The sequence below is a fragment of the Mus pahari genome, chromosome 2, assembly GCF_900095145.1.
Source record: "Mus pahari chromosome 2, PAHARI_EIJ_v1.1, whole genome shotgun sequence".
Taxonomy (NCBI): Eukaryota; Metazoa; Chordata; class Mammalia; order Rodentia; family Muridae; genus Mus; species Mus pahari.
Genome location: NC_034591.1, coordinates 100,792,900 through 100,808,735, shown reverse-complemented (window position 1 = coordinate 100,808,735; position 15,836 = coordinate 100,792,900). Strand labels below are relative to the sequence as shown.

Genomic DNA, 15,836 nt, shown 5'->3' with positions numbered 1-15,836 from the left:
GATTTGAGATGGTACTCTATTCTAATCAAAAGTGAGGTTTTGTAGNGGGACCAGAAATTACTAAGCCCACACCCCCTCCCCAACCCCAGTTCTGCTGCATGGGAAGTTCTCTACCTGCTGTCAAGGCAGAACCCCTGGTCTCCCGTGAAGATGCTGTCAGTCCAGCACCCCTGGAGCTTCAGGCAGCAGACGTGTTTGGCACTAGGGTACCTGACAGCCTGCAGAGAACCAGGAGGATGCTTCAGTTTTGACCTGTGAGAGCAAGAGTGGGTGGCTTCCTTCTCCCTCCCTGGGGAGGACTAACCATTCACCTTCAGTCCAGGGGTCTGGGGTTCAGGAGCCAGGTATAAGAACCTACCCTCATCCCCGACACCCCCATCTCCCAGGCTCCTGATGGTGCTACCTAAGAAAGTCCTCCCCGCACCCTTTGCTAGCCCAGTCAGTGGTCAGACTTGGAGGAGGACCTGACAGGAGGGTGTGACTGTGAGATAAAAATGTCTTGGTTGTACCTGTTTGTGGCTTAGCTTTGTATTTAAATAGCAAACAAAAAAAAAAGGAAATAAACTTGAAACTTATTTGTCATCTTAAGAATAAAGCAAAAAACATTAAAATATTTATTGCCAGGCAAAGCAAAAAGAAGAAGAAGAAGAAGAAGAAGAAGAAGAAGAAGAAGAAGAAGAAGAAGAAGAAGAAGAAGAAGAAGAAGAAGAAGAAGAAGAAGTATGGTACATATTTGTCAAGGAGTAGAGTAGAACACATCTGCTTAAGGTTCCCACCACGCCACGCTGCTTCTGGGAGTCCTAGAGAGCTGGCAGTCTCTCAGGCATGTGCGGTAAGAGACTGGTTCTCCACTTCTTCCTGCTGGTGTCTGACCTCTGGACCTCTGAGTCAGCTTCTCTCTGTCTCTCTGTCTCTCTGTCTCTCTGTCTCTCTGTCTCTCTGTCTCTCTGTCTCTCTCTCCCTCCCCCCCCCCACCCAATTGATGCAGCCTGGCAAGATGGCTGAAACGAATCCTGTCCAAAAGTAGTGTATGCAATGTGTGTGTGGGTGTGGGTGGGTGTGTGCTATCACGCCTCCCTGGCTGGCCTTCACTGAAAGACTGGTAGAAAAAAAAAAATCTCTGTCCCTCAAAACTCCTTGAAAGAAGAGGTCAGGAAACCACTCCTGCCTGTTGTTCTCTGCTGCTCCTCTGATTGCCACTAGAGGGCAGAAGGTGACAGCTCCAACGAAGAGGTTTTGCTATCAGGGTGATGACTCCACAACCGGAGCTTGCTTGCTTTCTCTGTCTCTGTCTCTGTCTCTCTCTCTGTCTCTGTCTCTGTCTCTGTCTCTGTCTCTGTCTCAGTCTTCTCTGTCTCTGTCTCTGTCTCTCTCTCTCTCTCTCGTTGGATATTTTATTTATTTACATTTCAAATTTTATCCCCTTTCCAGGTTTCCCCTCCGGAAACCCCCTATCCTATCCTGCTTCCCCCCTGTCTTAAACCCAGTGGATGTGTGAGTCTGTGAGAATGTCACAAGTTGAGTTATTAAAGTCACAGTGTGAGGAAAGAGAGCTATGAGAACTGTGACAAGTATCCTTACAAAGGTAAAACTAGAGAGGGGACACATAGCCTGGAGCTGAGGTGGGACCCAGTCCCTGGGCTGACAGGCAGGCCAGAAAGCACAGGGGTATCTGCAGCCGAGCCGCCCAGATTCAAACCCGCTCCTCTGGGTACAAGCTATGTGGAATTGATGGAAACTGAAGCTCTGTGTCTTGGTTCTTTGTCTGGGAGACAGAGACAGTAGCAGCCTGCCCTAGATGGGATGCTAACTGGGTCAGCTCACCTGGGCCACTTGGGCCACGTCTGGCACAGAGTAAGACTGTGGGAATTGCATTTAGCATCTTCTGACCTTGATCTTAGCCAAAAAGCCAAGAAATTATTCAGCGGTGATTTCCAAGGAAGAGGTCTAGATGGGGCCGGGCTATCTAACGTCCTCCCTCCATGAATTCAGTGACAAACGTGAGAGGAGCAAAGGCGAAGGGGTGGGCACAACCTTGGGATGGGAACATACGCCAAGTAGATTCTGCTCCTGACTAAGTCAACATCTGCTCCGTGACCTCAGACCTCTCAGTCTTTTACCCTTGAAACAAGTCCTTGGCATTTACTGTTCCCCTTCCTTTATCCTTTCCCCCCTCACATTGAGTCTTGGGCCACCTGGCTCTGATTCCTGTTCAGCTTGGTCCCCAGGGCTCCAGAGTCCCATAGGATGGAGTGGAACTGGATGGGGCAAAAAAAGAAACTACTTTTTGTTTCTTCCTGCTTGCCTTTCCTGCCATCAAAGGAAATTCATATCTTCAGCTCTGGCTGGCTAGTTTGGGCTCTAACACAGGAGAAATGGCAGCACCCAGCTGGTGTACCAGTTCTAGCAGGCACATTGAAAGGTGGGTGCACTCAGCTTTCAGGGCCCCCAAGTCCCTTTCTCTCCAGTTCTGAAGAAAGACTGGAGGACACATCTACATTTCCTCCCTCCATGAAGCATTTTTATGCACTTAAAGATTTTTAGTTTATTTTTATGGTTTGTTTTGAGACAGGGTTTCACTATGTAGCCCTGACTAGCCTGGAATTTTGCATGTAAACAAGGCTGGCCTCAAACTCACAGAGATCCACCTGACTTTGTTTCCCAAGAGCTGGGACTAACAGCATGCACTACCGTGTGTGGCCTATTTATTTTTAAGTATGTATTTGTGTGTCTGCGTAGAGTATGTGAACTTGAGTATAGGTTTCCAATGAAGGCAGAAGCCTCAGGTCCACCTGGACCTGGATTTATGGGTGATCGTAAACTACCTGACGTGTTTGTAGGGGAATAAACTTGGGTCCTCTGCAAGAGCAACATGTGATCTTAGTCACTGAAGCAGCTTTCCAGCCCAGCTCCTTTTTTGTTTTGTTTAGGAATGAGCACTTACTTTGTGAATCAAGAAATCTGATTCTGTGTGTGATATGGTGGCACATACCTGTTGGGGGGTCTAGGATTCGCCACACAAACCACTCAGACACTGGTCTTGGGCTCCTAGGGATGGTTTACTGAATGCCACACCCCAAGGCTGATCGGTTCAGGCTCCCGAGACAAACCATGACTCCAAGTTAAGATCCTCCAGGGTTGTAAAGCCCCAAGCCGCAAACATCTTGTGCCATGTTATTTCACCAATCAGGATTTAGGGATAGGGGCACTGCCTTAGGAAGATGTCTTTGTTATACACTTGTCCTGCTCCCATTGGTTGGGGTATTCAATGGTGGCAGGGGACTTGCCTTGTCTAATATTCATGCCTTAACTTGTCTACCAGGATGGGACTTGTTTTGACTAAAATTCGTATCTTAACTTGCCAACCAGGACATCAGTTGCCCACGTACCTATCTCTCTCTGCCAATTAGGAAGTCAGTTCCCAGGGAGGTCTTGGGAACTTAAACTTTACTTGACCCCTACTCAAAATGGAGGGGGTCTTATTTTAAATAGTTTCTTGTATCTCTTATGTTGGGGTTCATCCCAGGGGCAGTTTATAGCAGCAAGTCCCATAAAAGCTTGTACACAGGTGCAGAAAGTGTTGCTGGATGGTCACTTCAGACCTAAACGTGCTGTGAGTAACCATGCGAAGCATTTCTACTGACTCCTATCGTGATTGGCTTCCCAGGGCACAGAGCATAACAGAATACATAACCCACCATTTCAGCACTCAGTAGGTTGAGGCAAGAGGATCAGCATCTCACTGTCATCGCAAGTACAGTCAGTGCTTGGCGGTTGCTTTAGTCCCCACGCAAAAGTGCAGACCTGTATTGCAAAAGACCTCAGCCTAGAGGGAGAGTTAGGGCTGAAGGTGACCATTTAAAGGTACCTGGAATTCCAGATTATGAGGCTTCCTAGTGTGTGACCTGAGATAAGGTAATCTTCCTCTCCCAGAAAATTAGGATCCAGGGCTGTGCGGAGCAGGCTTGAGCCAGAATTGGTCCCAATCAATCTGGGCTCTGTGTAGGCGCTCCGTACCGGGTGCAGCGCGATTTCGATCCTCCGAGCCGGTTAGCGGCGCTCGCGGCCTCGGCGGGGGCGCAGGGGCTGCGGCGCTCCGCCCTGCTCCTCTCCGCGTCCGCGGGGCGGGGACAGCACGGCGGCGGCCGCTTAGTGTCGCGGGAGCCGGACCGCGCAGGCCCGTCCCGGCGGCCCGGGGGGCGCCATGTGGTTCATGTACGTGCTGAGCTGGCTGTCGCTGTTCATCCAGGTGGCATTCATCACTCTGGCCGTCGGTGAGAACGTTGACTCGGTCCGCGAGCGCCCCGGTGCCCCGAGCCGCCAACCGCTGCTGCTCTTTGCAGCTGGGCGCTGAGGACCCCGAGCTGGTCCTACTGGACCTCCGCGGAACCTTCCGGTGGGGATGCTTGGTTCCCGAGACGCATCCTTGCTCTCGGAGCCCTGGGCTCCCCACTCAGCCTGTCCCCTCCAGCTGGGGCAGGGGGAAGGCCCCTGCCTGTCTCACCCGGCTGTGTGCTAGTGTACAACACCCGGCCTGTAAACTAAGTGTTCTGCAGGTGTTGACTGACGAGTGGAGTTTAAGGTTCCTGGAACAGAGGTTAACTATATGCTGTGCGGTCAAATCCAGTCTTTCTACAGTTGTCTTGGCAAAGTTCTATCTACTTGTGCAGATGAGAAGGACATCCCAGGGGTGCTTTGGCTTGTTCCCGACTTCCTGGAGCCTGGGGAGGGTTAGTGGGGGACTACAGGATGAGCAGCCTGGTGGGAGTGTCCCCGGCTGATCTCTTCCTGTTTGTCCCCCCCTGTGACCCCCGTCTCCGACCCAGCGGCTGGACTGTACTACCTTGCAGAGCTGATAGAAGAGTACACGGTGGCCACCAGCCGTATCATCAAATACATGATCTGGGTAAGTGGTCGCTTTTCCCTGGATTAGTCACCCAGGGCTTGCTAGCCCTACATTAGAAACAGGAAGTGGGGGACTGTTTTGGTGCTGAGAACCCAGAATCTGAGGGTGTCCCACTTTCTTCCCTGCTCTGCAACCTGCGCTCCTGGGTCCAGATCACCCCTGGCCCTCCAGCCTCGGGTGGCATTGTTTCACAACCTACTGCCATTCCTTAAGGTGACAGTGCAGATATTTCAATGACAGGTATTCATGGCTCCGCTTTCATGTGGCTGTCTCCCAGTGTCCACTGTCTCCAGCACCGGCTCCCCAGTCCCGGGCCAGGCTGAGAACTTACAGGAATAAGGACAGTTTGCAGTGCTTAGCTATTGCTCTCTCTCCAGTCAGTGTGATTTGTCCTAAGGGAGAGTGCCTGGCCCTTTCTCTTCCCTCATGGGAGGATTCTTTTCCTGAAGACTTGGTCCCTGTCCCTGTTAGAGAGGCTGTGAGAAAGACCCAGGTGCCTGTGGGGGCGCCTTAGGACAGAAAAGTTCACCTTTCAGTCAAGTCTGCAGCTACTTTCACTCTCAACATAGCCTGGGGTTGTAGTTTGTGGTAAAGCCGGGGCCACAGCCAGCTCATTGGCTCAGTCTGTGGGTGTGGCTGGTACAGCAATTAGACCTTTCATCTTGACAACTGAAGCCTTCCTCTAACTGCCTGCTGGATTCATTACTGAGTCACGTGATTGATTCAGTAGATCATGCTTAGCCTTCTAGGAAGATATGAAATGGGGCATGGGGGTACTGGCATGGGGGTACTGGCACGCACGCACGCACGCATGCACGCGGCCTTTGGTTAGATCCTCAGCTCCAGCTCCAAAAACAGTGCTACCAGTAAAAAGGAGAGCAGGCAAATTGAGTTTGCTCCATCACACGTTGGGTGTGTGTTTGGTGGAGTGCTGTGTAAAAAATTTTTTTTTCCTTACTTTGTCCAAAATGTTTTAGAAGGGACCTTCAGAGAGACCACCTTTTTGAAAGCTGAGTGTGGTTTCTGTGAACCAAGAAAACCAAAGAGCATTTGTAACGACGCTGTGCAGAGCAGGCAGGGACTGACAGTCCAGGAGGCCTGAAGGTCTCCTGAGCCAGCACCTCTGCCTGTTTCAGTTCTCCACAGCAGTGCTGATCGGCCTCTACGTCTTTGAGCGTTTCCCCACCAGCATGATTGGCGTGGGCCTTTTCACCAACCTCGTCTACTTTGGCCTTCTCCAGACCTTCCCCTTCATCATGCTGACATCACCTAACTTCATCCTGTCATGCGGTGAGAGGGGGCAAGCAGGGAGGCCTTGATGTGACTAGATGTGGGCACTCTGTCCCAGACACTGACCTGATCCTGGGGAGAGGAGCAGCTGAGAAGCGGCTGAGGTCCTGCAGGAGGCCACACTGTTGCTCGTTCCTGAGGACCCTAGAGCCTTTCTCTGCCTAGTCCTCATCAGGGGAAGGGCTCCAACCAGGAGGACCTTGCCAAAGAGTCTAGTTAGAAGGAGGGCTTGGGAAGGAAGAGAAGCACACACTATTTCCTGTCCCTGGAAAGTCACTTCTCATCCCGGAGTCACTGTTAGACCTAGTTGGTTCATGCGGTGGTCACAGATGCACACAGATGTTTGTGAGAAAGGTTTTAGAAGGTGGTTGGCCACGGGCACTGCCGTTTTTCCTTGCTGTAGCCTGGGTCGAGATGGCAGGTGGTATGGGGTGTGCGTTAGAGTTATGTTTCTGAGCCTAGGGGGAAATCTGAACGTTATCCATAGAAGGGTGGATTGTTAGAGTTTGGGGCATGTCGATGTCAGGTGTAATTTTAACCTCAGAACCTGTTTTAGCGGGAGTTTGTTCAGCACCAGGCCCCCTAAAGGTCTCCCAGCGAGCAGCTCTGGCCACCAGAAGGCTCCTCTGGCTTCCTATGTCACTCCCTTGGCCTGCCCTTTGGATGCCTAGGAAAAGTTTTTCTGAGGTACCTTGTTGGCACCAGGTGCCATCTGCGCCTTTGTGTCCCTTAGCCTTGTGCATGGCATGGCAGAGTGCTGTCTTCATGGTAAAGGGCAGAAACGAGACATGTAGTCGTGATGTAGGTATGGGGACGCGGTGTTTCTGACGCCTGCCCTTCATTCTGCTGTGGAAGCACACTGGGCTTTGAACCTCTGAGCAGCTGTCCCCTTACATGCGCTTTCATGAACTTGTGCACACTAGAGAAGAGTGTATGGGACCAGAGCACAGCAGGATAGGTTGGTGTGTCTTTCCCTGTCCTAGCTTTCCAAGGAACCCTGAGTACCTGGTCTCTCTCTGAGGAGGCCTCTCCCTGCTGTGCAGTGCGAAGCACATTCCACTGAGGTGTGTGTTCTGCCTACCCATGACCTCTTCTCCCACATTGCTCTTGGGAGAGCAATGGATTCTCTCCCACTTGAGATCATGGATTATTTGTAACACAAAGAAAACCTTGTTTTTATAACATGCCAGAATGTTCCAGTCTACCTTCTGGTTCTGTTCCTGCTGCCGCCTGCAGTGACAAAGTTAGAGCTGAGCACCCATTCTTAACAGATGGGGACTGGGGTCTAGGCAGTGCCCTTGGCCCCAGAGCCATGCTGTGAGTTGGTATAGAGTCAAGACTGAGACCCAGGGCTCTGGCTTGGGGGCCTTCTGGATTTGGCGAGCACGCTGTGACCGGCCTCTCCATCCCCACAGGGCTAGTGGTGGTGAATCATTACCTGGCATTTCAGTTCTTTGCAGAAGAGTATTACCCTTTCTCTGAGGTAAGATGTACCCAGGGTCTAGCACACGGTCGTGGTGGCAGGGGTGGGGTTGTAAAGGGACTTAGATGATCCTCTTTGTGACTGTAGCTGTGATCCAGAACCAACTCCATTCAGGAACATGCTTTTATTTTTTGTACATGAGCACACTGTTGCTGTCTTCAGATACATCAGAAGAGGGCATCGGATNCCATTACAGATGGTTGCGAGCCACCATGTGGTTGCTGAGACTTGAACTCAGGACCTCTGGAAGAGTAATCAGTGCTCTTAACTGCTGAGCCACCTCTCCAGCTCCTGTTTTTTGTTTTTTGGTTTTTGTTTTTGTTTTTGTTTTCTTTTTTTTTTTTTAAGCAATTAAGTATAATGATTTTTGGAAGGCAGGGTGTCTGAAGACCAGAAGGGACCCCTTTGGCAAGGTGGGAGGACACTCCCCTCCCCCAGTGTGTCCTTTGGGTGCCTCAGTAGAGTCATCTTCAAGCCTAGAAGGGGCACCAAGCTGGCCTGTGTGAACCAGACCTCACAAGGACCCACCCTTAACTCCAGCCCCATCAGAACCTCCCCAGGATTCCTCCCACTTGAAGCCCCCAAGAACAGTGTCCCTTTGGGGAGGGACTCCCCCAGCAGTTTGTGTCAGAGAGTCCTGCTTCCTGAGTGCTAGCCCCTGCAGGGATAGGGTGGGCCTTCGGGGCCCCTGGGGCTCTCCCTTCTCAGTCTCTCCTGTCACCAGGTCCTGGCCTACTTCACATTCTGCCTGTGGATAATCCCGTTTGCTTTCTTCGTGTCACTCTCGGCTGGGGAGAATGTCCTGCCCTCCACCATGCAGCCAGGCGGTGAGGAAGGGGAGGAAGGGCGTCTTAGGTCAGGTGGGGGGACTGGCACCAGCCCTGTGAGGAAACACTGGGGCTTTGGGGGATGAGAGCTCTGCACACACATGCATGCACACGCATGCTCATCTCCCTGCCTGTGTCTCCACAGATGACGTGGTCTCCAATTACTTCACCAAAGGCAAGCGAGGCAAGCGCTTAGGCATCCTGGTTGTCTTCTCCTTCATCAAAGAGGCCATCCTACCCAGTCGGCAGAAGATATACTGACCCTTTGGGGAGGGCATGTGGGGGGCAAGACCAATAGAGCCAGGCCCCTGGGACTCTGGGCTAATCGTGCCTGGGAGCCTGGAAGGTGTCTTCTGCCAGCCCAGGTCTCCCTCCCCTCTGTTCTGAAGCCCCATCCCCACCCTCCTCAGGAGGCTTGAATGCTGCCAGAGGTACCAGAGAGGGTAGCAGAGCCTGCTATGCCAGGAGGCTATGTCCCCAGCCCTCCCCTCCCCGGAGTTGGGTCTGGTCGGATGGGGCAGGCAGGGAAATGAATATGAAGCTAGGGAACCGACAGCAAGTTCTCAGGCAGGTGACTGTAGGGAGGAGCTGAGGGTCGGCACTTCCAGGAAAAGTGCATTTTGCTGTGGAAATGTGGGTCTTGTCCAATGCTAATGCCCTTTCAAATAAAGATTCTAGGTGGCACTGTTTGCCTTAACACCCCAGGAGTTCATCTTCTTCTCTGCCTGCTAACCTTCTGCCTAGACTGGGCTAGCCTGCTCTAGGGACTCCTCTTCTGGCTCTTGCCCTTCTGAAGGGATTCTCATGGCCCTAAGTGGGAAGGGAACATAGACGAGAATGAGTGGGCAAAGGCAGTTTTTTTCTGAGGCTTCTCCTTCTTTCCATGCCTCCTTCCCCAGACTGTGACAGTGCAGAGTTGGGGAGGGGTAGAAAGTTTATGGCAGGGTTAGAGATGTAGACCATGTACACTATCCTATTTATGTCTTCCTTTGAGAAAAAGGAGAGGTTTCTTGGTAAATTCTATCTCAGGCTCAGTGAAAAAATAAATATTGGCGTCTAGGCAGCCTAGGCTGCGGCCTGTTTCTTGAGAAACGGAACTGGGAAAGGCTGCCGCTCAGAGCACACAGGCCACACTCAGCTGCGCTTCCGACTCCTGGAGGGATGTGAGCTCTGTCTTCTAAGGTGAGCCTCATCCCGGGCACAGACCAGCATCTGTTGACCTTGCACTCCAACTACATACAGTGCCTTGCAGGGGCTCAGCAGTATATGGAATGAAGGTCCCCTCCCCGTCGCTGAATCTCGTACCTCACAGTGAGTCTGGCAGGTGCCCAGATGGACAAGGCATGGGGAAGATTCCAGCTCTTCAGCATCTTCTTATGCATCCTTCATCGCACTGGCTCTTGCATTTCTGTCACATCTTGGCGCGCTAGTCTCTGAATTTGTTTTGCAGCTACAGGTGAGATTGCCAGGCCTATTTTCTGCCACTCGAGTGGATGAAGGTATAGGACATGAGCGGCTGCCCACCAGTGGGCTCAGGCTGGCCCCACTTGCTCTGCTGTCCCCTTCTTTATCTTTGTTCATCCTGCCTGCTGCTCGGACAGGGGCTTTCCCAAGCGAACCCAGGACAACTCATCACAGGTCGCCGGCTGGGTCTTGGGGGCCGCTGGCTCTTGTTTCTCAGCACCGGGGTGGCTGTTGTCTCTTTACAGTTTCTGTTATAGAGGCTTCTTTCTCACCCTGTGCACACAGGGGCTCCTTAGCTGTCTCCTGGATCTCAGGAAGCCCAGCTGTGCCGGTGGCTTAAGGGACGCTGTGGAGGAAGTCAGAGCCGACCTTCAGTCCCAGCCACTCCCTAGCTCTCCCACAGTTCTGCTGCCTTCTGGGCACAGAGACAATTGGGGCTCAGCGTCTGCTCTTTGCAGTACCTTGTCCCTGGTCTTACGATGGCTCGGGAGCCAGGCAGAATATTGCTCTTTCTGCCTAAGTCGATCTGATCTATTCTTGGTATCTCTGTATTTGAGCCACCCTGCTGTCATCTCTCGCCTCATTTTGTTTTGACGGTTTCCTGTTTCTCTATCCTCTTGCCAGCTGGGTTTCTTTCTGAAATGCACGGTTGGCCAAGTCTTTTCAGGCCCCCAACTCTCCCCAGCTCTCTACTGCCCTCAGGATAAAGTCCAGACTCCTTAGCATGGTGTGTGAGGTTCCTGGGTCCCTACTGGCTTCACCACTTGACATGGGCTCTGGGCCTCCTGTACACAGAGACCATGGCTCTAGCTGCTTCGATACCCTTCCTTCCACTTACTTTGGTAATTTGCCACTTTTCCTTAGATTTTATTTCCTCCAAGGAGTCTTGAGTGTCCCCTCTCCTCCCCTAACCCCAGCTGCCACACAGATCCTCTTGGCTCACTGTCTCCCCACTAGACTGGAAGCTCCTTGAGGGCAGGGAAAGCCCTTGGGTTTTTGTATTATCAACTACCTGATTTTGGCGCCTGGCCCATGGGAAGCATTCAATAAATGTTTTGTTTAAAGAGTGAGCTGTAGTGTGTGACCAGGGCACATCGGGGTCCAGGATAGCTTCCTGGGCAGGTTTCACATCAGAGTCGCAGGTCTTCCTCTCTTGGCACAAGTACTGCCCAGCCTCCTGGAACTGCAGCTTCACATACCCCAGTGGGGCTATGAGCAAGAAGCATGGGCAGAGAAGCCTGCTCGGGATAGCGTATCAGCTGTTCCCACTGCCAGGCAGGGGCTACAGCAGACAGGAAGGACACATGGCAGAATGCCTAGGAGTATCCTGTCCTGGAAGCCTCATCCCTGGCTGTGCTAGGGCAGGTTAAGGTACCTAAGGACCAAGGGGTTACTTTTCATTGCTGGGTCCCAGGACTTTACCGGCCCTCTGCTCTGAACCTTGTGCTCTGTCCAGATGCACACATCCCAGGGAGCTAGGCCATTTCTTTGTAGAGAGAAGGGAGGGGTGGGATGTGTGCTTTTGGGAAGAGGGATAGTTAGGGGTAGCTTCTGCCCTTGGGAACCAGAACCCTACCACACTTCTAACCACAGTACAAATCTTAACACTTCCGCCTTCACCAGAGGCTTCCAGAACAACTTTATGTGAGAACTCACTTGGAGGGTGGGGCTACTCGAGTCTGGCAAGCTTCCAGGGAATTGAGGAAGGGCTTATCAAATGTCTCACGTAGGCTCATGGCCATTGTATTGGTACAAGAATCTCCCAAATGCCGTTTCTCAGGCACTTTGAGTATGTCCCGTGGATACAAGCCCTGGGGCACTTTCATCCTGTAGGGTTGAGTCCCTGGGTACAGCACCCGGACCATCATCTCAAAAGGCAGCTGGGGTACAGGTGTCACCAACTCACCATCCACTGTGCGCAGGCATGCACCCCCGTGTTTATTTCGAGTCACCTCCAGGAATCTGCAGAAGTCATGTTCCTTATAGGGTTCTGGGTGCACACCCAGGCGTATGCCCTGCGGGTGGCCAATGTTTGTGATCGGGGACCTGGCAGGGTTAGCACTATAGTTCCATAACTTGGGCCGACTGATGGTGGTCTGCTTGTAGATGGGCTTGGGTGGCACCACGGGTGAGGGCAAGCTTTTCAGCTGAGCTTCCACAGATGGATAATGGAGGGTGCTTTTAGGTATCCGGCATCCTAAAGTGTTGGAGGCCAATGACAAAGGTCGGACACCAGCCTTTTGCTTGGAGTCGGCAGAGCCCAGGGTCCGGGCCAGCACCTTGCTTTGGAGCCACTTTCTGAAATGAGCCTCTCTCAGAATTTGTTGTTCTTTCTGCAACAATGAAGGGTGCAAGGGCAGTGGCATTTGTGGGCAGGAGACCTCGTGGCTAGCACCCTGGGAAACCTCAGGTCTACTTGGCCCTGCTGCCTTATGTGAGCCTTGTTTTGATGGAGGAGGCATCTCCTTTTCTGACTGAGCTCCCAGGCTATGGAGGAGACAAAGACTTTCATAGGAGACCTCCAGCTTGAGGACAGACATAGGGACAAGCTCAGCTTTGCAGAGAGAAGGTACCATGTCCCCAGGGGTAGCCCCAGCCTCAGTGAAAAGTCCTGCTCTCTGATTTGGACCCCAGAAAAGATGAAGGGCCTGGCATTGGATGGAAGTAATGAGGTTGCACAGGCTTCTGGGAGGTGACCTTGGGGAGACAGAGTGCCTGACTGCCAGACTGGGTGGTCGGGACTTAGCCAGAGTTCTGTCTTCACCACTGCTCGCACTGAACTTTACATGTGTGGAAATGTCCCTGTCCTATTATCTCTGCCTCACTCCCACACAGTTGCTAAGTAATCAGGTGCTTTGGAGATTGACCCAGCTCCAGAGGCAGGTTCTGATTAGATTAAGCCAGGAGTCCTAATTCCTTCAGCCTTGCCCAGTCCCAAGTCAGGCAGCAGCTGGCTTGCTTTTTATTCTAGCCAATGGAATAGTAGTGGCCGTGTGCTCCCATTGAGGGCAGCAGGAGATCCTGAGTAGAGGTCTGCGGGGGCTGCTGAGTAGGGTTAGGGTCAACAGAAGACGTGATAACCGGAAGGGCTGGGTGACCCAGACTAGAGGCACAGCTGGGACAACTGGAAGAGTACAACCATGGCAGGGCCCTGTAGCCACTGTAGGATTCACTTAAGGATCCAAGTTCTTGAGCTGAGCTGTGGTGGTGTATGCTCCCAGCACTTGTGAGGCAGAGGCAGGCGGATCTCTGAGTTTGAGGCCAGCTAGTTCCAGGACAGCCAGGGCTACACAGAGAAACCCTGTCTTAAAACAAAATAAAACAAAACAACAAACAACGACAAACAACAAAAACAAAGAACCCAAGCCTTAATTTTCCTGTTTTAAGTGTTTTATGCTCCATGATTATATCTGCTAAACCCTTGCCCTGTCACTGGTCTGGACTCCTGCCAAACCTCTAGTCTGTCAGTCTACCCAACTTATACCTGATCCCCAAATTGACAGTGCTCCTGAATGCCCCCATGTATTTGTCACGGTGATTCTGTCTGTGGACCTGTCATTCCTTACTCTATATGGATAGATAGATGCCTGTCAGTCTTCAAAGATACGCCCTTGGCATCACTTTGGGTACCCTCCTGGACCCTCCCCACATATGCATAACCTCTCTCTCCCTAACACCTAAGTTCCTTGAGTGGAGGACCACACTTTGCTGACCTTTGGGACCTAGCAGGAGTCTAGTGTACAGTGACATTGGGGGCATCTGTTAGGAGTTTTCTTTTCATGAGTAGGCACCCCAGTGTTAGGAAGTGTCCAGTTCCATTAGAGATCCTTGTCCTAGAGGGTCAGTGTCTAACAAGAACTCTGAATACCCCATAATTCAGGCTGTACTTGCTTTCTGGCGCAGAACAAGACCCTTGGCCTAAAGGGGTGGTTTGTAAGGGAGGATTTGGTGGGGAGCAGGGTTCCTTCCGAGAAGGGAGTGTTCCAGCTGCTCCTCTCACCATGGCAAGAAGGAAGGCCCTAGTTTAGCAGCAGAGCCCAGCCCGAGATGAACTCCCCCTTACTTGATATTCAATCAGGTAGCGGTACTCCAAAATGGTCAGCTTCTCCTTCAAGGTCTTCAGTTTCTCCATCTCCCGGGCAAAGACCTTCTTATCATGTTTCCACATGGCATCCTTCAAGAACCTGGCACCAAGGTGAGGGCGTGTCAGATTATAGGAACTGGTCTTCCCTTGCGGTGAGGCTCTGAGGGCCAGTGGAGTGGGAGGAATTGCCAGAGCAGAGAAGAGCGAAGCACCCCATCTCTGCCCAGGGGCCCCTTGGAGGGAGAAGAGAAAACTGATGGATTAAGATCCTGACTGAAGAACAGGGGAAGGCAAAGACACAGGAGGGGGTGGGGGACAGGCAAAACTCATGCTGACAGTATCCTACTCGGGGCCTCTTTCCCAGACTTCACCCAACTGACATCTGGCTTCCTCAAGCCTCCCCCTCTTAGAGGCTCATCCATAGGAGGGGGACAGTGGGGGGAAGGACCTTGCAGGAGGAAGTGGGAGCTGGCGTGGTTGTCTCAGGCTCACCGGGCACAGGTACGGTGGTTCCAGAGTCTGCAGTAGTCGATGGGCTTGAAGCCTGTGGCATCTCGGGCATGCACATTGGCTCCACTCTGCACCAGCAGCTTAACACATCCCAGCAGGCCATTGTAGGAAGCCAGGTGCAGGGGTGTGGAGCCGCTGTAGGTCTGCCTGTGAGGTATACCAAAGGGGAGGGCAGAAGGGTAAAGGCGTTAGATAGGCAGACAAGCCACCTTCCAGGGCCCACTCTGCCACCACCATGGAGGACCCTGTTCGTAACCTACTCTTCTTAGGGCTTCACGTTTCTCTTCTCTAGGAGGGACAGTCTCGGTGAGCAGTACAGAGTATAGGATGTGTTTGAATGACAGCTAGGAACTACAGTGCCCTGAGTTGCTTCAGATCCACCAATCTCAGCGACTTTTGGGACAAGGTCTCTTGTACTACAGGTTGATCTGGAATTTGCAATGTAGCCAAAGATGATCTTGAATCCCCAATACCCCTGTCTCCATCTCCTGAGTGCTGAGTGTACAGATAGATGTACTACCAAGTCTGGTTCCTTCTGGGCTTTTGGCAAGGTTAGCTCACTTGGTCCACAAGTTGAAGTTCATTTTAATGTGTGTGGTGTGTGTATGTGCATATGCATATTCACATGTGTGTGTGTGTGTGTGTGTGTGTGTGTGTGTGTATGAGGGTGCATTTGGATATATACACAACTGTGTGGAGGCCAGAGGTTGACAATGGGTATCCTCCACCTTATATGCAGAGGCAGGGTCTCTCACTTGAACTCAGAGCACACTGAATCAGCTCATCTAAGCTCAGGGGTTTCCTGTCTCTGGCTCCCATGGGCTAGAATACAGGAGGTCACCACGCCCAGCTGGCATTTACATGGATGCTGAGGATTTGAACTCAGTTCCTCGCACTTGCACAATGAGCGCTTTACCCACTGAGCTATCTCCCCAGTCCCTATGGGCTGTAGTTAAATGTCACTTCCTGGGGCTGTGGACGCACTTCCTCTGACAGGCTGCTTGACTAGCCCTGGGTTCAATCCCCAGCACTGTATCAAACCAGGCACGACTTGGGCAGCAGAGGCATGAGAATCAGAAGTTCAAATCCTCCCTGGCTATCGTAGCCAGTTTGAGGGTAGCCTGGATTACACAAGACACTTATAAAATGAAGAAAGAAGGAAAAGCCACTCCAGTGCGTCCACCTGTCCCCCACTGATCTCTTCAGAGCCCCCGGAATCATGGTCATTCACTCATGCACTTGATTAGCAAACTGTCCGTGGTCATTCACTCA

At 52.0% G+C, this 15,836-nt stretch overlaps 2 protein-coding genes across 3 annotated transcripts in view; one reads left to right on the top strand and one right to left on the bottom strand.

The window, feature by feature from the left end:
* The first annotated feature begins 4,115 nt into the window (after positions 1 to 4,115).
* Positions 4,116 to 11,040, top strand: Tex261 (testis expressed 261). 2 transcript variants are annotated; one of them, XM_021190405.2, is made up of 6 exons: positions 4,116 to 4,274; positions 4,827 to 4,906; positions 6,043 to 6,196; positions 7,612 to 7,679; positions 8,404 to 8,506; positions 8,652 to 11,040. In XM_021190405.2, the coding sequence occupies exons 1-6, from the start codon at positions 4,205 to 4,207 to the stop codon at positions 8,765 to 8,767; spliced, it is 591 nt and encodes a 196-aa protein (XP_021046064.1). In that variant the 5' UTR covers positions 4,116 to 4,204; the 3' UTR covers positions 8,768 to 11,040. The 2 variants fall into 2 exon arrangements, with proteins under 2 accessions (XP_021046064.1, XP_029391288.1); XM_029535428.1 differs by lacking the exon at positions 4,116 to 4,274 and adding an exon at positions 4,318 to 4,396.
* A 561-nt stretch (positions 11,041 to 11,601) lies between these two features.
* Ankrd53 (ankyrin repeat domain 53) overlaps positions 11,602 to 15,836 on the bottom strand; it is a 6,348-nt gene continuing 2,113 nt past the window's right edge. Inside the window, exons 4-6 of the mRNA XM_021191804.1 lie at positions 14,547 to 14,711; positions 14,034 to 14,154; positions 11,602 to 12,303 (exon numbers count right to left, since the gene is read on the bottom strand). Of these exons, the coding sequence (XP_021047463.1) occupies positions 11,623 to 12,303; positions 14,034 to 14,154; positions 14,547 to 14,711 (967 nt within the window). The 3' untranslated portion in view covers positions 11,602 to 11,622. The remainder of the gene's footprint in view (positions 12,304 to 14,033; positions 14,155 to 14,546; positions 14,712 to 15,836) is intronic.